The sequence below is a fragment of the Nycticebus coucang genome, chromosome X (genome assembly GCF_027406575.1).
Source record: "Nycticebus coucang isolate mNycCou1 chromosome X, mNycCou1.pri, whole genome shotgun sequence".
In the NCBI taxonomy this organism is placed as follows: domain Eukaryota; kingdom Metazoa; phylum Chordata; class Mammalia; order Primates; family Lorisidae; genus Nycticebus; species Nycticebus coucang.
This window is the reverse complement of record NC_069804.1, coordinates 143,824,546-143,842,031: the sequence shown is the minus strand read 5'-3', so window position 1 is coordinate 143,842,031 and position 17,486 is coordinate 143,824,546. Positions and strand designations below refer to the sequence as shown.

Genomic DNA, 17,486 nt, shown 5'->3' with positions numbered 1-17,486 from the left:
AGCAGGACGTCTCTAAAGGCGCAGAGAGCAGTGCTATGAAGCAGAGCGTTTCTGTGGAGATGTCGCCTCCCAAAAACCCTTTCCAGACCTCCTTGAGACCAACGGCCAGGCAACAAATCTCCGAAGGTGCAGAGAGTGCCGCTGTTGAGAGAAGCTTTTTTGTGCCGCTAAGGCCTTCCACAAACCCTTTCCACTCACGGGGGAACCCTAAAGGGGAGAGAAAAGTTTCCTCATTTCCGGAGAGCACAGCTGCTGAGATAAGCGTTTCTCTGAAGCCCGTGCCTCCGAAACACTCCCAGCCCACGATGAGCCCTAAAGTTCAACAACACGTGTTCTTGGGTACCGAAAGTGTTGCTGAGAGAGTCATTTCCCTGGAGGCTCTGCTCCCCACATATTCTCCCCAGTCCGTGATGAATCCTCACGTCCAGAAAGTCTTCTCAGAAAGCAGTGCTGTTAAGGAAGGCGCTTCTGTGGAGCCACGGCCACCTGGATGCCCTTCCCAGCCTGTGGGGCGGCCTAAATTCCAGCCACAGATGACTACCCTAAAGCCAGCCAGCACTTCTGCAGGACGGAGTGATCCTGCAGAGCTAATGCCTCCCAGACACACCTTCCAACCACGGGTGAACCCTGAATTTGAGCAACAAGTCTCTTCAAATCCAGAGGGCGCTGCTGCCGGGCAGGGCATTTCAAGAGGGGAGCTGCAGCCTCCCAGAATGCCTGCTCCGACCCTGGTGAGGTCTGCAGCTAAGCAACCAGTCCCCACAGGTTCAGCGAGCACTTCTGCAGAATGGAGTGGGTCTGTGGAGCCCATGCCTTCCAGACGCCCTATCCAGTCATGGATGAACCCCAAATTCAAGCAGCAATTCCCTGTAGGTCCAGAGAGCTCTGGTGCTGAAGGGAACATTTCTTTCGAATTGAGGCCTCGCAGACATCAGTCTCAGCCCCGGATGAGATCAGGATTGGAGCAAGAAGTCTCTTCAGGCTCAGTGAGCACTTCTGCGGAATGGGGCACCAATCCTGTGGAGCCAACACCTCCCAGACACGTTTTCGCACCTTGGGTGAACCCTAAATTCAAGCAACACATCTCTCCAAGTCCAGAAAGCACTGCTACTGAAGGGAACATTTCTGCAGAGCTGCCGCCTTCCAGAATGTCTTCTCAGACCCCAGTAGTACCAGCCGCCAAGCAGCCGATCTCTGCTGAGAGTGTTGCCATCTCTACAGAGGAAGACTTCTCTACAGAGCTTCCCAGGCACTTTTCCCAGTCCACTGTGAAACAGAAAGTCCAGCAAATGTCTGCAAGTTTTGACAGTGCTATTGAGGTGGTCACTTCCGGGATGCCCTCGCATCCTGAACATCCTCCCCAGTTCTTATTGAAGTCCAGAGTTCAAGAAATGTCCTCACGTCTAGAAAACACTGCTGTTGAAGAAGGCACTTCTAAGAAATCACAGAGTCCCAGACGTACTTCCCAGTCATTCGTGAAGTTTATGGCACAGCAAATCTTTTCAGAGGGCCCTGCTGCTGAGGGAGGCATTCACGTAGATCCTGTGCCTCACAACCGTCCCTCTAAACCTAAAGTTGAGAGTCAAGTTTTCCCAGACGTGGCGACTTCTGACCCTGGAGGAGGCATTTCTATGAAAATGCAGCCTGTGAAGCACCCTTTACAGTCCTTGGGGAGGCCTGAAGACCAGAAAGAAGTTTCCCCATTTTCTGAGAGTGCTCCTGTGAAGAGCAGTGCTTCTAAAAAGCAGCCGAAACAGCTTTCCCAGGACTCCTGGAAGCTTGAGTACCAGCAAGAAGTTGCCTCAGTTTTTGACACCTCTTCTGAAGAGAGGAAGAAATATGAAGAGCAGCTGCCTTCCAAATCCACTTCCCAAGCCTTGGATGGGTCCAAATTACAGCCACAGATTTTCTCAGGGGGCTCAGTGAATGTGCCTGTACAGAGGAGCAGTCCTGCGGAGCGCTCGCCTCCCACTCACCCTTACCAGGGTTATGGAGACCCTGAATACCAGCAACAGGCTTATTCAATTTCTGCAGTTGCTTCTGCTAAAGTAACCATTTCTGAGGGCCATTCTGGCAGCTGGTCCCCACCAAGAGTCTGGTCTTCTCCAAGCAAAACCAAGAAACAGAGCCAAAGTTCTGAAGACCTCTTTGTGACCATTGTAAACCCTGCTACCAAACCTGGCAAGTCGACCACTGATCCCGCCCAGCAAACATCTGCTTCTGGGGGCACTTACTCCAAGGAAGAAGTTCTTGAGAGTGATGATAGAGATAAGGACGAAGAGTCAAGTTCACCCAGTAAAGCTGATGTTAAAAATCTTTTCGGAGTTCAGCTGAGAAGAACCACTTCCTCACAGAAGTTTAAGAATGAGAAACAAGATAATGTTACCCAGCATGTTCCATTCGCCTTGGGCACAAAACCACCCACTACAGGTAGGGAATTTCGACTGAGACGGAGCACTTCCCAGGGGGTCCTGGACACTGCAGGAGACTTCGACATGCTATTCGAATATGAAGAGAAGAAACCGAGCAGGCCCAAATCTGAAAGCATGGCCACGATGAAATCTGCTTATAAGTCCTCAGGTGAGACTTTTATCTCCGCAGATGGCAAGTATATACCATCTTGGAAAGAACGGAAAAGCAAAGCCTTAAATAGGCCTGAAAGTTTGTTCTAGACTTGCCTACTAAGGTGTTGCTTTAATGGGGCTGGCTTGTGGATTTTGGAGACAAGATAATGCTTCATTCTAGGTTAATAGATTTGGAAGAACAGTAGTTAATTTTAAGTCTTCTCTTCTCCAAGGGATTCCCTCTCTGGACACACATCCACATTCTATAATGGACACATGACCATCTCCCCTTTTCCTCTTCCCTCACTCTCTGTACACCTTACGTTTGGATGGAATTTGGAGTTTTTCACAAAATACTTTAACATGTATTATGCCCCTCCTCCACACCATGTGGATTTTTAAAGCCAACTCATTAATAGAGTATTATGTTCAAACTCTCAGCCCAAAATCTTAACTTAGTATAAATGTTTATACTTTTGAGTTTCTTCATCCAGGGTGACCTTTTGGGCACTAATCTCTTCCAAAATCTTTGGACCTTCACACTGACCATCACACAGTCTTATATATGCCTATAACCACACCTATGTAACCACATACCTGAGTGAGAGACTGAGAAGCTAAAAATACCCTAAGATGTTCCTTGCAGTTAGAGCAGTGACATCAGTGGCCTGAGCCTCTGGCCTTCTAGGAATTTTCCCAGCCCACCTGCCAACCATTGTCCTGTGCTGTCTTGGGTGTGGGAAGAGGGATGGACAAGGAAAGCAAAGGGCCAGTAAATAGACAGTATGTTCACTTTTAAGTACAGCTTCTTGACTATCCAAGGAACCTCTCCCTTGTCAAGTTGTAGGGAGAGCACAAAAGAAGGGGGTCCCTCTCTACTTGATATCACTTTATTTTCATTTGGCAATTAATAAGGATCCCATTGGGGACATTATTCAGTGTAAGCCACAGCCAGGCTCAAGACCTTGCCTACCTTGCTTCAGTTCTAACTTCTTTCATTCCTTTCTCAGCAAAGCCTCCTGATCCATGGTCAGATGACACCATCTCAGAGATAACTTGGTTGACCATGACAAAGCAGAAGCCGAAGAGTTTGCAGGTCTATGTTCCTATAAAACAGCTAAAAGCCAAGATCAGAGCTGGAATGAAGGTTGAGGCTAAATGTGGGGTAAGACCTGGGCAATGCAGGAAACATTCCTGAAGGTTGTTGGAGGCACTGATGAAGCTTCTGTTGGGAACTTTGCCCAAACAGGCAGCTTCCCCTCTCTTTGGCAGCAGTAATCAAGACAGGAGGATTCTTCAGGAGAAAAGAATCACTTTGCACTCATACAAACATGCCCCCATTTATGCTTGGAAAGGGTTCATAAAAAGTAATGAATATGGACAGTCTACAATTTCAAGCCTGCCCTAAATATTCTATAGCAGGGTTCATGAAATTGGTTGAGAAATAAGGAGTAAGTCACTTAATAAAACCTAAAAGTAACCACTGGGGTAAGAGTTGAGTGACTATTCTTACAGGTATTTTATGCCAATACATGTAAATCTATACATGTATTTTTATAAAAGGAATCAAACTATAATTACTATTTTCTCATTTAACTTTTCATTTCTGGGTACCTTTCCATATTAATATGTAACAATTTCCCTTTCTGTGTTGATGTCTGGACTTCTACCATATTGATTTGGTTTGAAGTGGCACCTACCTGTAGGTTAAAAAAAAATGTCATGTGGTGAACTGGGCTGTTAGTACCACGTGTAGATCAGGGATAACAGAATGACCCCTTGCTCCCCTCTTATCAAAACTGCAGAAAATCAACTCAAGAAAACATATCACATTTATATATCAAGAGATATATCTAAGTTCCTACACTTTTAAGTGCTTACTAAACTTGTTGAGGAACCACAGTTTATTGTGAGGATCTGTTTAATTCTTTGCTTTAAAGGTTTTTCTTTTTCATCATTAGTATCTACATAGGAGCAGGATAATACACCTCCATCTTGGTTAAAACTTTTGTTGGGGTAACTACACTATTATACATAAACTCATTTAGACAAGTTATGGAGAAGTTAATTGGGAAAAAAACAAATTAAAACTTAGAAAAGACCTACAGTTATATCACTTCAAGTGCTTTAAGTCATATGTCAGTAAGTTTGTTTTCTTTGTTTTTTTTTTGTTTTTGTTTTTGTTTGTTTGTTTGTTTTTGACGGAATCTCACTCTGTTGCCCAGGCTAGAGAGCCATGGAGTCAGCTAGGCTCACAACAACCTCAAACTTCTGGGTTCAGGTGATCCTCCTGCGGCAGCCGCCTGAGTAGCTGGGCCTATAGACGCCCCTCACAATGCCTGGTTAATTTTTCCATTTTTAGTAGCGATGGGGTCTTGCTTTTGCTCAGGATGATCTTAAACTCCTAACCTCTAGAATGTCTTGAAAAGCAGAAACCTCATGGAACTCAAGTCAATGAGTTGATCAGATTCGTTTGTAACCACCACATTCTGTTAGCTTGCCGATAAGTACTAGTAAAGTACTAGGGAACAGGTTGTTTTCAAGTTAACAAATTTTCATGTTAACCTGATTACACTATTCGTATAATTAGAACCTTTTTCTTGCAGGTTTGACAGGTGATAATCTTGAGCTAGCTTAGGTTTTGTGAGTCTAAATTCCAAACCAAGGGGCTCAGCGCTATTTCCTTCCTCATCTATATCTATACCTTATCTATATCATCTAATCTCTTTCTTTTTTGTTACTGTTGAACTCATACCCTGTTTCCCCCAAATAAGACAGTGTCTTATTTTAAGGTGTGCTCCCAAAGATGTGCTAGGTCTTATTTTCAGGGGACTTCTTATCTTTCCTGTAAGTAGGTCTTATTTTCGGAGGATGTTTTATTTTCAGGGAAACAGGGTAGTACCCAGGACAGGGGTTGAAATCTATGGGCTTCTGAATAATTTGTTGTTTTTATGTCAGGCCTTACAAGCTTTTTGTTTTCATGTTTACATTAAAGGAAACTGGCCCTGCACATGAAAACCCACCAAAACTGAAAGGAATTTCTGATGTCCCTAGACAGGGGAAGCCAGCACAGATGAAGCCACCCAAGGTTATCAAATCAGGTAAAAGCACACACCATGACACACACACACACACACCCAAAAAAAGAAAGCAGCCCTGGCAGAAGGTGTGAAACTTTTGCACTTTCGAGCTCAGGTAGTATATGTTTCTAACCCCTCAAATCAGCTTCGTGATTCTCTCATGGCTCTTTCATTGGCTACAGATATCAACTTGTTTTAGGAAAATCCAGGTATTATGACTAATCTTAAGTCTAGTGTGTAACTTTCAGAGGGTTTTCTAGTCTTTTACCTCATCAAAGACGCTGTCTAGGCACAAAACTGTGGTCACCCATTATAACATTCTTGTGACTAGGTAAGCAAGAGGTAAGTACCAAGTCACTTTCCAGTTCATAGCAGACTAGTATTTTCTCACCTTCTTTATCCCTGATGAAACTGTTGGAAATTACTCAGTCTGAAGGCCCAAAGGTGTTGAATTGTTTTTAATTCTTTAAAAGGCTTGTTTTAGCCCCTCCAAATTCTAAGAAGGGATGGGGGATGTGGGGAAATGTTACTAGCTGAAAAAACACTGTGGTGGGGTATAATAGACTATGATTTTATCAAAAAGAGTTGTGTGCCAGAGGGACTTTTTCATGAGCAGTGATGAGGAGAGGATGGAATTATATTGAAGCATCTTTTTCCTCTCCTTTAACCCCCTTCATGAAGAAATTAGACTAGGAATTCAGGAACCCATTATCTGACCTTGAAATAGCAACAGTTGATCTGCTTACAACTGTTAATGTCCTCCTGGGCACTATACTCCTGTTGAGTGTTTTTCAACTCTCACTGTGCATTAGAATCACCTGGTTCACTTTTCTAAAAAATACAGATGGCCCTGCCTCTGTCCCTAGAGATTCTAATTCAGTTGCTTCAGGAAATGGCAGGGACGTTGGTATTTTTAAAAGAGTCTTAGATGGTTCTAATTCGATTGAGAACCATTGGTTGAATCTGAGCCACTGAGTAAATCACCCATAAAGTAGGATGAAGGAGGGAGTAAAATTGGCCAATAGGGTGTGTTAGTCCTTTTGGCTGAGGTAGTTGGTACAATATTGTTTAGCATCAACTTTTAAATGAGTGCATCTATTGAGTTATCATCCATTTCACGTGACATCATGCATCGATAAAGCAAAAATAATATTACTTTATTTGAAATTTTAGAAACTGAGTTGATACAATATGTTTCCCCTCTGGTCTCAGTTCAAAAGTATAAGATAATCCAGTAATAACTGCCCAACGATTGGCAATTCCAGGTATAGATATTACAGGCCTTCCCAGGTCCAGGCTCCTGTGGCCATACTGTGTTGATTTTAGCCCTTTGACATTGCTCATAGCCTGGCACTAAAGAGAAAAGGAGTTAGAAAACTCTAGGAGCAGAGGGATCAGAGGAAAGCCTAGATGAAGAAACATTTGATTGGATCCCATAAACAATATACCCCAATATCTCAGGTTCTTATTGCTTGTGTGTTATTTGCTGTGGTTCCAGTTGCATTTGAAGATATGAAGATACCACAGGCACCCACCATGGAAAAAGAAGTCAAACAATCTCCAATTCTCCCAGCTGAGTTGCCACAGCCGCCGGCTAAGCCAGATAAGTCTGCCGAGTCAGCTGAACCTGTTTGGTTCTCCATGGCCAAGAAGAAAGCCAAAGCATGGAGCCACATATCCGATATCATGCATTAAACAGCTCCTGGGTGGAATATCAGCATTTTAAATGATAATTGCCAATAGCTATCTTAATTCTATGTAGTGATATCTTTCCTTTGATCGTTTTTACTAAGCAAATGAAACTTAGAAATAGCCATTAAAACATGATTATTTGAATTAGGTAAGTGTTCTGCATGCCCAACCTTCAGTACAGTCACAGCCAGCATCTGAAACCCAGCATTTCCTTGATAAAAACTATGGAAAATGTTTATACTGCTACAGAATTACAAAATCTTTAGCTTTGGACAATGTGCTCCAGAGGGGAGAAAACCAAAACATATTGTTGGAGCAACTAAAAAGTTGTCATTTCCCTTGACCAAATAAAGTAATTCTAATGGAAACATCCAGATGGTTTGGCCCAAGGATTGGCTTTTAGGTTTTATAAGTGTAGATAAATGCTTCAGTTATTTGGTTACTGCTCCAAGACTTGCAAAGGCTCCACAAAGAGATGGGAGAAGTGAAAATTCTGAGTCTTCAAGAAAAATTTTATGCAGCCAGACTTCCAGTCAGCCTACTATCCCTCAAAACATCTTTTCTACATCCCTGGGGACCCTCAATGCTTTCACCTTGGGTGACAGTAACACACAGACGACTCGTACAGAGTGCCCTCTTTGCATATGCCCCATGTCAATGTGTCACCGGCTTGGCAGCAGTAAGCACCTCCCTATGTGATAGACTGTTTCTTGGGGATGATTATACTCCTATGGATGGTTAGTCCTTTTGCTCTAGCACTACTGTGACCCTCTCCAATTGCCCAGAAATTACTCCCTGTCATGCACACCCCGTTGTTGAAGCCCTTAAGTCCCTGTCAAAATTCAATGCCAAAAGCTGGGCAAGGGGCAAGTCCCAGGAAATGTTGACTCCTTCCTTTCTATCCCGCCATGCGCTCTTTCTTCTGTAGCACCACTGCCAGTAAACATTCCCAGGCTGTGGAGCGCAGGTGCAGTCACCTTTAGCCCCAGAATCAGTTCCTTATTTGGCTGGATATCAGAGGTGATATCCAAGATTTTCACCTCGGGCCACTGGAAGTTAGTTAAATCTTCCTTTCTGCCTCCTCCTCTTCGTATAATCCATCCCCTAAACCCACCAAACACTAAGGGAGCCCCCTTTGGATGGCTGTGTAGCAGAGCTGGCTCATTTTCCTAGGAGACCCAGAGTACCTTCTCAGTATAGCATCTGCCTCTGTTCCCTCGGGGCTATTTTGCTTCAACAGAAATGCAGCCCTGGGCATCTAACTGTGTCTTTACCTTCCAAGTGGGGTGTGAAGAAACCTCGAGAGAGGCAGCAAGGGGCTAAGAACTAGACAGCTGGTGCTGGGTTTTGCTGCTGATGGTGTAACGGATTGTACAACCACATGCTGGGTTTTGTATTTTCTCTATAAGACATATATTTTTCCTGATACTGTATCTTAGATTCTTTGATAATGCTAAGTTTTCAATTGACTAGATTTTATTTCGCTCACATCCCCATAGTGAACAGTTCATTTATTTAGATGCCCTATACCCAGGCAATCCAGTAGATTCATTGTTACACCTCCCTTTCCCCTCCCCTCATATTGCACCTCTAGTACGTTATTATCAATTAATAATTTCTTTTCCACAGTTAACAACAAAGCTCTGTTTTTAAATGAAGAGGTTAAATTCTTTTTAAATGCTTAAAGGCACATTCTGATAAGTTTTTCATTTCTTTTCATTTTCTTGGTTTTTAATAGATGCAAAGCAAATAAATTCAATAAAGCCTGTTCCGTAGTCTGTCTCTGATTTTGACATGGGAGGGAAATAAAATAGGATATTGATAACTCAGACCTGAAGGTTGTCAGAGAAGCAAAATGCTCTTAAGCAGTTGTGTTGCATATGAAGGGCCACCACATGCAACAGGGACTAGCAGAGCTGATGGTGTCTGGGTGGGCATTGGCACGGGGGAGAAAGGGTACAGAAGAGGTTTGCGTATGAACACCTGGGGATCAAAGCAGTCCAGGTGGAAGGGGTAGAAGGGATGAGGTAGCTGGTGGTTGTACTGCAGCCTGGCTCAGGGACTAGGTCCAAGTCCTATAGCAGCATGGGCTATCAGAACAAGCCCTTTTCAGAAGCAAGGGGCTCCCCTGCCCTCAGATTACAAAATGTGACCTGCAGTGAGGAACAGAAAGGGGTTATAGACCAGATGTCACCTGGCCCACCCATGACATTTGTAGCATTTGTAGGGTTCAGAACAAGAGTTCAGATGGGGTGTTTACATCTAAATATTTGAAATCTTTGGCTTGGCTCCTGTAGCTCAGTGGCTAGGGTGCCGGCCACATACACCAGGGCTGGTGGGTTTGAGCCTGGCCCAGGCCTGCCAAACAACGATGGCAACTACAATAAAAAAATAGCCGGGCTTTGTGGCGGGTGCCTGGAGTCTCAGCTACTTGGGAGGCTGAGGCAAGAGAATCGCTTAAGTCCAAGAGTTTGAGGTTGCTGTGAGCTGAGATGCTACAGCACTCTACTGAGGGCGACATAGTGAGACTCTGTCTCAAAATAAATAAATAAATAAATATTAGAAATCTTTGAATCAAGTGATACAATGTGTTTTATCTACTGGTTTATCTCCTTTCATATGAAGGTACAAAAGTACCTTCAGAATGACCTGAAAGGCTAGGTTGGAATTTAGGTTCTCACACCCCTCTAAGTCCTGCCCCAGTGGTGTGAGAAGAGCTGACCATTCCCTGGCTCTGGCCCTGCCTGGCTTCTGGACCAGGCCTTATGTCCTTTTCTGGCCATACAACCACCCCTTAGGCCTGGGAGCACATATCCTGATGGGACAATCAGCCCTCTCAAGGACAGCCCCAAGAGGAGAATGCAGACCTGGCATCAGGCTTGGGACTGTGCAGGGGTCCCAGGTACCCGGAGCATGACCTAGCATGGAGGTACCTCTTATTCTCACGGGTTCTTGGTCCTGTAGGGAGCAGTGTGGCTGGAAGAGGGACAAAGTGGGGCCGCTAAAGCTTGGAGGTCTTTCTTTGCCTGCATCTAAGAGAAATACTATCTTGACAACTTAAATACAACACTAAAAAATCAGAACCAGTTTGAGGCTCCTCAAATCACAGCATATGGAAAACTATTAACTTGACCTTTCAGTTTAAGTAATAGTGACAAGGGGTCCTGTGCCTCTATCTCACCTTGTGGTTCTAGCAATAAAGAGTACTGTGTGATAGTACATTTCAAAACATCAACCAAAAAATGCTGTGGAAGTGTTAAGCTTACTTCACCTTAACAGACTTTAACTTACTGAGTGGAAAATTCAGTGCCTAAGGCTTTGAGAAAGGAAGATAAAGAAAAGCTTTTAAGGTCCCAACCATTCAGAAGTTCACAATGCAGAAGGGCAGGGGAGTAAACACACACTTATATAAATCATAAACAAATCCTCGGCACCATTCACAATCACCATAAGGTGGAAACCCAAATCTCCAACAGAAGAATGAATAAACAAATTGTGTTTTATACACGCAATGGAATATTAGTCAGCCATCTAAAGGAATGAAGTATTGATCCATGCTAACACGTGGATGAACCCTGAAAACATATGTTAAGTGAAGAAGCCAGACACAAATTCTGTTTATACGAAATGTCTAGAATATGTTGGTCAATCCCCAGGGACAGTGATATAGTTCAATGTTTGGCCCCTCCAAATCTCGTTTTAAAATTTCATCCCCAGTGTTGGAGGTGGGGCCTGGTGAGAGGTGTTTGGGTCAAAGCGGCAGATCCCCCATGAATGGTTTGGTGGCCTCCCCTCAATGACAAGTGGGTTTTCCCTCTACTAGTTCATGCAAGAGCTGATTGTTTAAAGGAGCCTGGCATCTCCTCCTCTTGCTCTTTCTCCTACCATGTGACACATTTGCTCCCTTCAACTTCCACCTTGACCGGAAGCTCCCTGAAGCCCTCACTAGAAGCAGAAGCTGGCACAATGCTTCTCGTACAGCCAAATAAACCTCTTTATAAATCACCCAGCTTCAGGTATTTCCTTTATAAAAAAGCAAAACAGACTAACAGATGGAGAGGAGATTGGTGGTTGCTGGCAGTCCGGGGCTAGAGAAAATGGAGAGGGACTTACTTAATGGGTACAGGGTTTGGGGGTGATGAAAATGTTTTGGCATTAAACAAATGTGGTGGTTGCACAAAATTGCGAATACACCAAACGTTACTGAAATGTTCCCTTTAAATCGCAAACTTTGTGTTGTGAATTTCACCTCAATTTTAAAAATGGCAGAATTTGAACGTGAGATGTGCTGCCACAGAACATGAGAGAAGGCATCCGTGTTACCGGGAGGACCCCTAGGAAGCCTTCACTAACTGCAGAAACGAAACTGGCCAGCCTCTGCACCCTTCCCCTTCTCTGAGCCTCTATTCTGGTCACATGTGACTTCACTCCCCCCCCCCACCCCAAACAGAATCTAGAGATCAAGTCTCCCTTTCCTCTTTCTAGTTACCTCATTCTGTTAGGAAATATTCTGAGCTACACAAAGATATTATAAATATCCATGTGTCCACTATCCAGCTTAAGAAATATAGATATTGTAATCTAGTTGTTTGTACCCTCACATTAATCTGAAACTTAAAAAAAAAGAAAAAAGAAAAAAGAAGGGCGGCGCTGTGGCTCAGTGAGTAGGGCGCCGGCCCCATATGCTGAAGGTGGCAGGTTCAAACAGGCCCCGGCCAAACCACAACAAACCAATAATAGCCGGGTGTTGTGGCAGCCGCCTGTGGTCCCAGCTACTAGGGAGGCTGAGGCAAGAGAATCGCCTAAGCCCAAGAGCTGGAGGTTGCTGTGAGCTGTGATGCCTGGCACTCTATCGAGGGTGATAAAGTGAGAGACTGTCTCTAAAAAAAAAGAAAAAAGAAATAGTGAGACTCAGTGGGGGGAAAAAGAAAGAGAAATACAACATTACAAATAGTTGAAGGCCACTGTGGAGCCCTCCCCAAAAGAATCCCCCTGCCTTACTTTCCCTGAGCGGTAGCCACTGTCACACCCTACATTTGTATGCATCTCTCACATGCACACCTTTTAGTCTCTCTGTAGGTCCTCACAATCAATATGAGGTGATCATCTGTATGTTTTCTTAGACTTCCTGTAAGTGGTATGTTTGTATTGCTCTGGAATCAGCTTTTTCCCTTATGGATTTTCTGCTACTGTCACCCTGTCCTTGTCCTTCTGTGTCTTAGCCCCTGTGAGTTCTAGTCTCCTCCCCAGCCCAACCCTTGTTGTCTTGTTCAGTTTACCTGCAACAATCCCAAGCCTGGAATTGAGCCTGATCTGACGGTAGGTGAAACTCAGCTTCTTCCCACTTTGGTCTAAACCTGTGATTCTCAAACCTTAGTGTTCATCAGACGCCCCTGGATGGCTTCTTAAAATACAGACTGCTGGCCCTACCCCAGAAAATCAGTTTCTGATACAGAGGGTGTGGGTGGCCTAAGAATTTGCATTTCTAACAAGTTCTCAGGTGATGCTGATAATTCTGGCCCAGAGACTTCTTTGGAAGCACAGCTCTAAGTCAAAGTCTGGGCTCAGGCTCAGCAGCACCATGTGACTTCCAGGCAACCTGGGCCATCTATGAAGTTTCCTTCAAAGCCATTGTCTAGGTAAGTACTGTCCAATAGGCAAATAACATGAGCCACACATGTAATCTAAATTTTCTAGCAGCCACATTAAAAAAGTGAAAAGAAACTAGTGAAAGTAATTTTAATAGCATATTTTTAACCCAATTTTTAAGCATTTGAACATGTAATTAGGTACTAGTGAGATATTTTACAATATTTTTCACTTACAGCACATCCAGATCAAACTAGCCACATTTCAAGTAGTAGACAGGGCAGCATTAACTAGAGGCTTGACCTCCATATCTCTCTTTACAAAAACTGTTTTAAAGTTGACATTTTAGGCTGGGCGCCCGTAGCTCAGTGGTTAGGGCACCAACCACGTGTCCTGGGGCTAGTGGGTTTGAACCTGGCCCGGGCCTGCTAAACAAACAAACAAAAAAAACAACAAAAAAAGCCGGGAGTGTGACAAGCGCATGTAGTCCCAGCTACTAGGGAGGCTGAGGCAAGAAAAATCTCTTGAGCCCAAGAGTTTGAGGATGCTGTAAGCTATGACTCCATAGTACTCTACAGAGGGAGACAAAGTGAGACTCTGTCTCAATAATAAATAAATAAATAAATACACACACAGATAAATTAAGTTGACATTTTAATTATTTCTCTGCAATAAAATACTTTAAATAAGCTTGCAAATGTTAGAAAATGATCTCTTTCAAATGAAGATAAAATAGGCCAAAACAAAAAGAGATAAAACAGAGATTTGGGTGTTACTTATCTTGAAAGCATCTGTATATACTTCAACTTATTCATTTAAAACAAACTCTTACTTTTAACTTGAACAAATGCTGGCAAATATATCTATAAAAAGTAACAGAAAACTCAGACATCATTTTTTGGGTAATGAATTTTGAAATGAAAGTGTAGATGAAATTCCCTTCAGCTTTTAAAAACTGGGAACCCTAAAATAAGTGAAGAACAGATTCTTTCTTCTTTCTCCATTATTTTCTATTTTCTCAACTATGGAATAAAACAAGAGACAATTAACAATTATACAACATTAACCTGCTTTCTAAAACTAAAAAATTGTCAGTCCCTATGCACATCCACTGCATTTATGTGTTATAGCTCAATGAGTAGAGAACAGTGTATATTGTCCCCTTGTAACCTGAATCCTTGAATATCAGGGTGCTGATGACCAACAGCTTCAATTATGTGATCACACCGATCTTGTCTCCCTGTTGCCTAATACCAGAAATGCTTATTGTTTTCCTTTTTTTTCTTAAGAAGTTATTCTGGAGAGATTTAAATACATCTCTCCACCTTAAAAGCCTGCGCTCCTTCCACAAATAATACTCCCTTGCCCTCCCAGACCTGGGTGTCCATATCTTCCATGTGGTAATGAAGCTGTTATTATGAAATACACAGCTGTGAAATATGGGGGAAAAAAGAAAAAACATTAGTTTATGATTTAATTAAATCAAAGATATATCTTAAGACTTAATTATCTAAAATATGGGAAAGAAAAACATTGGTTTATGATATAATCAAAGATATATCTTAAGACTTAATTGCTTCACTGATAAACAATTATACTATGACTGTTGCCTGTCACACAAAATACAGAAATCTATGACTAAATAGGTATTTAGGTATTAATCATTAAATGTGGTCCTACTTAAAATTCCTAACTTTTTGCTATTTTGTAAGTAGTCAAGTTCTAAAAGGTGTTGTGTTGACTTCTGGTTAGTATGGGAGGTTGTATTTCTGTGGCTAAGTAATGAAGCCCCAACTAGTGCATGGCCCATCCCTGTTAGCTGCTGTTTCTGGTAACTGTTTTCTACACAAATATTGGTCTCAGCTAGTAGGTCTTCACATTTACCACTTGTTAGTAGTATTACACTTTATAGATATGGTAACATGTTTATATCCTTCTGGAACCAGCTTTTTTCCTTTATGCATTTTTCTGCTACCATCACCCTTGGACCTCTATGTCTCAGCTCCTCTATGTGAGTTCTAGTCTCCTCCCTACAATGATGAGTAGTCATGCAGTATATTTCAAAACATACTGCATTTTATATTACTAGGTACAGGAATATTCCAGTAAATTCTAAGTAAGCTAAATTGAATTGTTACACTAATTTTACACAAACTTTTTCTTAACTTACTGAAATAATTAGAAAATAAAGCTGTCAGTAACAAGTAAATGTCAAGAATAGTTGACTGATACTCATAGCTATATACAGATACCTGGATTTTGTAGGCTTCCCCTCTCCTGGGTCCAGGTCCCTTTCAGGTCCTTCGTCTTGTTCCTTTTCATTCTCTTTTTCTTCTTGTGCTTGTTGTTCCTCCTCCCCTTCATTATCTTGGTCCAGTTCTTCCCAGTGGTGACACTCAGATTTAGTTATTTCTTTAGTGAGAAAGAACACAGAGTTTGGGATCAGACATTCATGGGAAAAACAGCCCAATTTATAACCAATAGGGACATCCAGTCTTCTACCTAAAAGAAGAAAAGCTGGGCACCTTCCTACTGGTTGATACAATTCCATGGCCTTCACTTTTCTGCTGCTCAGTGTTTCCACAGTGACATTATATCCCTTCTTCCAGCAAATACCCCACCCATCTGCTGCTGATTACTACCAGTCCTTCAGGGAAGACTAGGTAAGAACCATCTGTTCTGGTCCGTTCTACATGTTTTGGTCAGAACTTCATTGGGAAAATAGTTGTTTGCCTCAAACACAAATACTATGAAGACCCTCTATGGTTTCTCCACCCCCGAATTTTCAGTTTTCCCAAGTGCTCCTGTATCAATTGGTTCATCATTTTGGGGGATCGAATTTCTAAGAATCTTACACTTTTAAAAGCCATGAACTGAAAATGAGATGTGCCATTCGCTTGCTGTCTTCCTCAGGCTCCTCCCTCCCTCGGGGACACCTATCTGCACCTGACAGTCCTCTGTGGGCTCATATAAGGTGTTGATGACCTCAGATCTCTTATCAAACACAGGCTGGTGGAGGGCAGCATGTGCTTTTGCAAGACTTGAAGGTCGTTAGGACAGGACATTGGGCTTCTTGGGACATGCCTGGCTGGCCTCGGAGGGCGGGACCTGCTTCCGCTCCGCAGCCTCAGCCCGGGCCCTGAGTGCAACGCCTGGCCCTGCCCTGCACCACCACTGCCCCCCTACCCCTCACCCAGCCCCGCCCTGCCCCGCACAGCGCCGCACACCCCAGCACCACCTTGCCCTGCCTCTCACTGCCCTGCCCCGCCAGGTCCCACCCCGCCTGCACCGCCACAGCCCTGGCCCGAGCCCTCGTGGTTCCTCACCACTGGCGTTCGCCACCAGCACTGGTAACTCATCTTCTGCCTCTTCTGCAGCCTCCTCTGCAGCTGGGCATGCTGACTCCTCTGAGGCCCCCTCTGCAGCCTCCTTTGTGGCCTCTTTTGCAGGCCCACGTGCTGGCTCCTCTGCAGCCTCGTATGCTGGCTCCTCTGAGGCCTCGAGTGCTGGCTCCTCTGAGGCCTCGAGTGCTGGCTCCTCTGAGGCCTCGAGTGCTGGCTCCTCTGCAACCACGTATGCTGGCTCCTCTGAGGCCTCGAGTGCTGGCTCCTCTGACGCCTCCTCTGTGGCTGCGGGTTCTGACCCCTCAGCATCTCGGGCCGCAGCCATAGCCGCGGCCTCTGCGAGGCGGTGGAGCCCACTGGAGCCCTCGCCCTCCTGGACCGCGGCGCTCACGTTCGGCCTCGGGGGCACGTGGAGCACCACCGGGATCTCGATGGCCAGGTCGCCACCGTCAGGCCCATGAGGGTGGTGTCTCACCACCAGGCGGCCGCGGTGGGGCCGGATGAGGACATGGTCGTTGTAGTAGATGCGGTGGAGGAGGGAGTGCACCAGATCCAGGAACATGAAGCGAAAGCCCGCCATGGGGAACTGATGGGCATCCACCATCATGTCCAGGCCCAGCACTGGCGGGCCAAGCACTTCCTCCTCATCCTCCTCGGCAGGCCCGATGTCGGAGTCTTCCTCACTGCTCTCATCCTCAGGGGCTCCGACAGGGGCCGCCTCCTGGTCACCCTCCTCCTCCCCGAGGCCTCCCGCAGGCCCTGCGACTCCGGCCACTTCGGCCACAGGCGCCATGTTGCCTTCGTCGGGGTCGGAGTCGCGGTCCACCCCTTGGTGGGCTCCCACTGCCCGGGACAACGCCCCCCCAGGGCTCACCGGGCTTTCCTGGCCCTCTTGGGTCGGGTCTCCATCCCCTGTGGTGGACATGACACCAGCTGCTACCTCAACTGGACAGTGATCCAGCTGAGCAACGACGGCAAAGATGGCAGCTGAGGGGAGGTCGTTGGCGGTGTGAACTGTGGAGAGACAGAGGGGGCGGGGGAGAGTGTTGCGGAGGAGATGAGAGTCTACGGTTGTTCCTGAGGAAGTCCCAGGACCGAAAGGGTAGGGGACTGACCCCAGGAGCGACCCACTAAGGATACGCCTGAGAGAGCTTCAATGTCGCAGCGGGAAAGATTCCGTCCGTTGTGACGGGTGAGGGGAGGTGGGCCAGGAATGG

General features: G+C 44.9%; 2 protein-coding genes across 2 annotated transcripts in view; one reads left to right on the top strand and one right to left on the bottom strand.

Annotated features, from left to right (window-relative positions):
- The window catches only part of KIAA1210 (KIAA1210 ortholog), a 52,131-nt gene extending 44,792 nt beyond the window's left edge, over positions 1 to 7,339 (top strand). Inside the window, exons 11-16 of the mRNA XM_053579086.1 lie at positions 184 to 547; positions 992 to 1,106; positions 1,203 to 2,580; positions 3,575 to 3,729; positions 5,560 to 5,665; positions 7,143 to 7,339. Of these exons, the coding sequence (XP_053435061.1) occupies positions 184 to 547; positions 992 to 1,106; positions 1,203 to 2,580; positions 3,575 to 3,729; positions 5,560 to 5,665; positions 7,143 to 7,339 (2,315 nt within the window). The remainder of the gene's footprint in view (positions 1 to 183; positions 548 to 991; positions 1,107 to 1,202; positions 2,581 to 3,574; positions 3,730 to 5,559; positions 5,666 to 7,142) is intronic.
- A 6,604-nt stretch (positions 7,340 to 13,943) lies between these two features.
- On the bottom strand, positions 13,944 to 17,194 carry CT47C1 (cancer/testis antigen family 47 member C1). Its single transcript, XM_053579085.1, has 3 exons — positions 16,252 to 17,194; positions 15,178 to 15,337; positions 13,944 to 13,947 (listed from the first exon to the last, which is right to left on the bottom strand). The coding sequence occupies exons 1-3, from the start codon at positions 17,192 to 17,194 to the stop codon at positions 13,944 to 13,946; spliced, it is 1,107 nt and encodes a 368-aa protein (XP_053435060.1).
- Positions 17,195 to 17,486: the final 292 nt, after the last annotated feature.

Excerpts from the sequence above, each read along its gene's own strand:
- CT47C1 (XM_053579085.1), bottom strand. The coding sequence starts at position 17,194 with ATGTCCACCACAGGGGATGGAGACCCGACCCAAGAGGGCCAGGAAAGC. Across the intron at positions 15,338-16,251 it reads GCTGGTGGCGAACGCCAGTG|AAATAACTAAATCTGAGTGT; the intron begins GTGAGGAACCAC and ends TTCTCACTAAAG.